Here is a 3,608-nt window from a genome sequence, read left to right as displayed (position 1 = left end):
AAAAAAAAAAAAAAAAAAAAAAAAAAAAAAAAAAAAAAAAAGGGAATTCCTCCACACTACCCGTGGTCTGTAGATTTGTTTTCTAGCAGGTGGGGGTAAAACATTCAAATTTCCCCCTTCCCACCTTCAGCCCTTTTATTCGATAAATCTTTATTAAATCGATGAGGAAAGGTTATTAGAATGATTGAGGCAAGACAGCCCCAGAGGAGAGGACGGGAAGGGATAGGATGGATGGAGAAGTCAGTGCAAGGCAGGAGCAGGACACCTCAGCTTCTGAAAAGAGAGAAAGGAAGAAAGCTTAGGTGGAGACCGAGGTGCCCACAGTGGAGAGAAATTCGAATCTTCACATAAGGTAACAGAGTTCTGGAACACTGCCAAATCCATTCCTGAAACAGGTTTCAACGGGGCCAGTGTCATCATAAATGCTGGGCCAGGTGTCACCAGGCAATTGGAGTTTGATTTTCCTGAACAGTATTCTCCCTGACTCCAAAAAAGTCTTCAGGGGAATTCACCGGATTCTTGACTTGGCTGGGAAAGACTGTAGCTAAAAGACTGGTTTGGGAACCTGAGTGAGTGGAGAACCTTCCTCTTGAATACAATCCAGCTGGAGCTCTAGGAAGTTCTGTCTGCCAGCACTCCTATTTCGGAAGCATTCTGTCCTGTTTCTCATTATGTGTCTCCGGTCTGCGGAAAGCAAAACGTGACCCACCACAGGCGGCAAACCTTTGAACTTAGCTTCTTACTTGAAAAGTGTGTTTTTTTTCTGCCAAGAGACCGGGGGCAGGAGGGGGGGCAGAGAAGGGAGAGAGAGACAGAGAGGGGAAGAGCTTTCCAGAACCCCAGTCCCACCACCCTCTCCACCACCACCTGAGCTTGGTGAATTCCTTAACCTCGCCATGCCTCATTTGTAAGCTAGGAATAAGGAGAGCTCCTCCCCTGCAGGGCTATTGTGAGAAATCGGTGAGTAATTACAATAAATGGTAGTATTCCCGATGTCACGGTTTAACCACTAGGCACGGGGAGGGATGGCCACAACAGCATTAACCAAGACAAAGCCAGGTGTCAGCACCTCTCAGCATTTGCTTCTCCGGGTTTAGATGGATTTTGATGTGCTCTCTGTTGAAAGTAGCTACAGACATCTTCCGCTGGGTCAGATGAAGAAAGGTTCCCTCGATAGATATTTATGGAGCGTCTGCCAAGAATCAGATGTGGCAGATGTTGAGGATCACAGGTTAATGAGCCAGTTGGGGTGCGAGCCAGTTGGGGTGCCGGCCACCCCAGAGCTCTCGGCTTCGGGGAACAGACGGAATGGGAGTGCCAGAGAGACACACAGTGTGGATGTGTGTGCCCTGGAGAGCTGGGCTTGAATCTCGGAGATGTGTTCATTCATTCTTTCAACCAGTATTTAAGGACCTACTCTGTAGGGGCCAAGGGTTTATTCTAGGAGCTGAGGGTACGGTGCTGAGCAAGGTAGACGAAAAGCTCTCACCCTCGAGCTCACAGGTGGCGTTCTACCAGCTCAGATGCTCGCTACCAAATCTGTGATCCTGGGAAAGTCACTAGGTCTTGCTCAGCCTTGGGCTTATCACAGAGCATCAGGGGTATTAAATGAGGTAATGCATGCGAATCTCTTGACTGGGTGCCTGGCACGAAGGCTGCACCCAATAAATGGTGGTGCGATAGTGTGCAAGGTGACCCATGGTGGGGACCACCATCCCAAATTTGGGGAGAGCCTGGGAGGGCTTCCTGGGAGAATTGACTTATACGCCGAAATCTAGGGCAGCAATTATGTCACCGGGACAGAAGGGTGATGACCACCCCAGCTGCTCGTAACCTCCCCTGACTCTCTTGTCTGCCCCTGCAGGTCTCCTTCCCATGGGTGAGGGGCCCAGCACCTTGGCCAAGGCCACAGCCACCTCGGGCCACCCAGCAACCGAACCAGTCACCCTCACCACCACAGACCCCCTTCTACCCAGGCATCTGGCCAGCGCCAGTGCAGAGGAGCTGGTCCCAGGGGTTCCCCGGGCCCGCCATGGTCCCACCTGCCTCCCACAAGCGGCCCGTGAGTACCAGAGGGAAGATGTTCTCCTTCGTGGTGGACAGAGCTGCCCACAGGGTTCCCATCGTCAAGCAAGGTACTCATGGGCGCTTCCATGGCGGCTTAGGGGATGGGCTTTTGGCTAGGAGGACGGGTCTCAGTTTCTGCTTTCCCTTTTTTTTTTTTTTTTTTAATTTTTATTGAGGTACAGTTGATTTACAGTGTTGTGTTAGTTTCAGGTATGCAGCAAACTGAATCTGTTAAACATATACATGTATCCACTCTTTTTTAGATTCTTTTCCCATATAGGCCATTACAGAGTATTGAGGAGAGTTCCCTGTGCTAGCCAGTAGGTCCTTCTTAGTTTTCTATTTTATATATAGTATTGTGTATGTCAATCCCTCTCTTCCAATTTATCCCTCCCCCCGCTTATTCCCGGTAACCATAAGTTTATTTTCTACATCTGCAACTCTGTCTCTGTTTCTTAGATAAGTTCATTTGTACCTTTTTTTAGATTCCACATATAAGCGATATCATATGATATTTGTCTTTCTCTGGCTTTTGCTTATGTTCTCTGATTCTGAAGTAGGACATAATCAATTGTGAAAAAATTGGGATAAGCAGAAAGTTAGAAAACAGTAAAAGATAAGCTGTCACCCTTATCACTGGAATCCCTGTTGACTTTTTGGCACAAACTCCTCCAAGACTGTGCTCTGCCCGTCTGCACACGTCAGTACCTCTGTGGTGAGTGTGTGTGTGTGTGTGTGTGTCTGTGTGTGTGTCTGTGTGTGTGTCTGTGTGTGTGTCTGTGCGTACGTATATATGAATATATATGAATGTGTATCAGAATCTAAATTTATATACTTCGACTCAGATGTACAGACATATTGGTAACTGAAATCCCTCTTGCCTTAGGAGGTTTTTAAATATTTTATTACCATTTTACAGGTTAGAGGAGACTGAGGCTTATGGAGAAAATTATTTCTCCGGAGGTGATATATTCAATCTAATCTAATGTAACACTTTTCAGTCACATTTAAGGCTGGTTATCTCAGTGACTGTCACTCACAGCCTGGTCACTTTGGGGACACACAGCCATCAGGGTTTCCTTCTCTCCGCGCCCCCCACAGAAGGGCCTCATGGCATTTGGGGAGAATTCCTGTCTGTCACCGTCCTCGCGGCCTTGCCAGCCTTACTGGCAGAGCAGCTGGGTTGACTGAGTCCCCGGCATGATTCCCAGGTTTCTTCTGTGGCCACTGGTGTGAAGGTCCCATTCTCTGTTTTCTGCGTCCCAGCCCCAGACCACTCTGAGTCCCCAGGTCTCTCGATGCCTCCACACCCCTCCCTGGTCTCACTCAGGACCACTCACCTAGTCACCTCCCTCAGCCATTCAAATAATAGTTATTATTCTGGGCTTCCCTGGTGGTGCAGCGCTTGAGAGTCCGCCTGCCGATGCGGGGGACACGGGTTCGTGCGCCGCGGAGCAGAGCCGTGGCCGCTGAGCCTGCGCGTCCGGAGCCTGTGCTCCGCAACGGGAGAGGCCACAGCAGTGAGAGGCCCCGCGTACCGC

The 3,608-nt window shown here is 49.3% G+C and overlaps 1 protein-coding gene across 1 annotated transcript in view; it reads left to right on the top strand.

The window, feature by feature from the left end:
* The window catches only part of FHAD1 (forkhead associated phosphopeptide binding domain 1), a 136,615-nt gene that overhangs the window by 35,579 nt on the left and 97,428 nt on the right, over nucleotides 1-3,608 (top strand). The window contains exon 3 of the mRNA XM_007459328.1: nucleotides 1,865-2,135. Within this exon, the coding sequence (XP_007459390.1) occupies nucleotides 1,865-2,135 (271 nt within the window). The remainder of the gene's footprint in view (nucleotides 1-1,864; nucleotides 2,136-3,608) is intronic.

Source organism: Lipotes vexillifer, unplaced genomic scaffold, assembly GCF_000442215.2.
Source record: "Lipotes vexillifer unplaced genomic scaffold, Lipotes_vexillifer_v1.1 scaffold496, whole genome shotgun sequence".
NCBI classification, from domain to species: Eukaryota; Metazoa; Chordata; class Mammalia; order Artiodactyla; family Lipotidae; genus Lipotes; species Lipotes vexillifer.
This window is presented reverse-complemented; position numbering and strand designations above follow the sequence as displayed.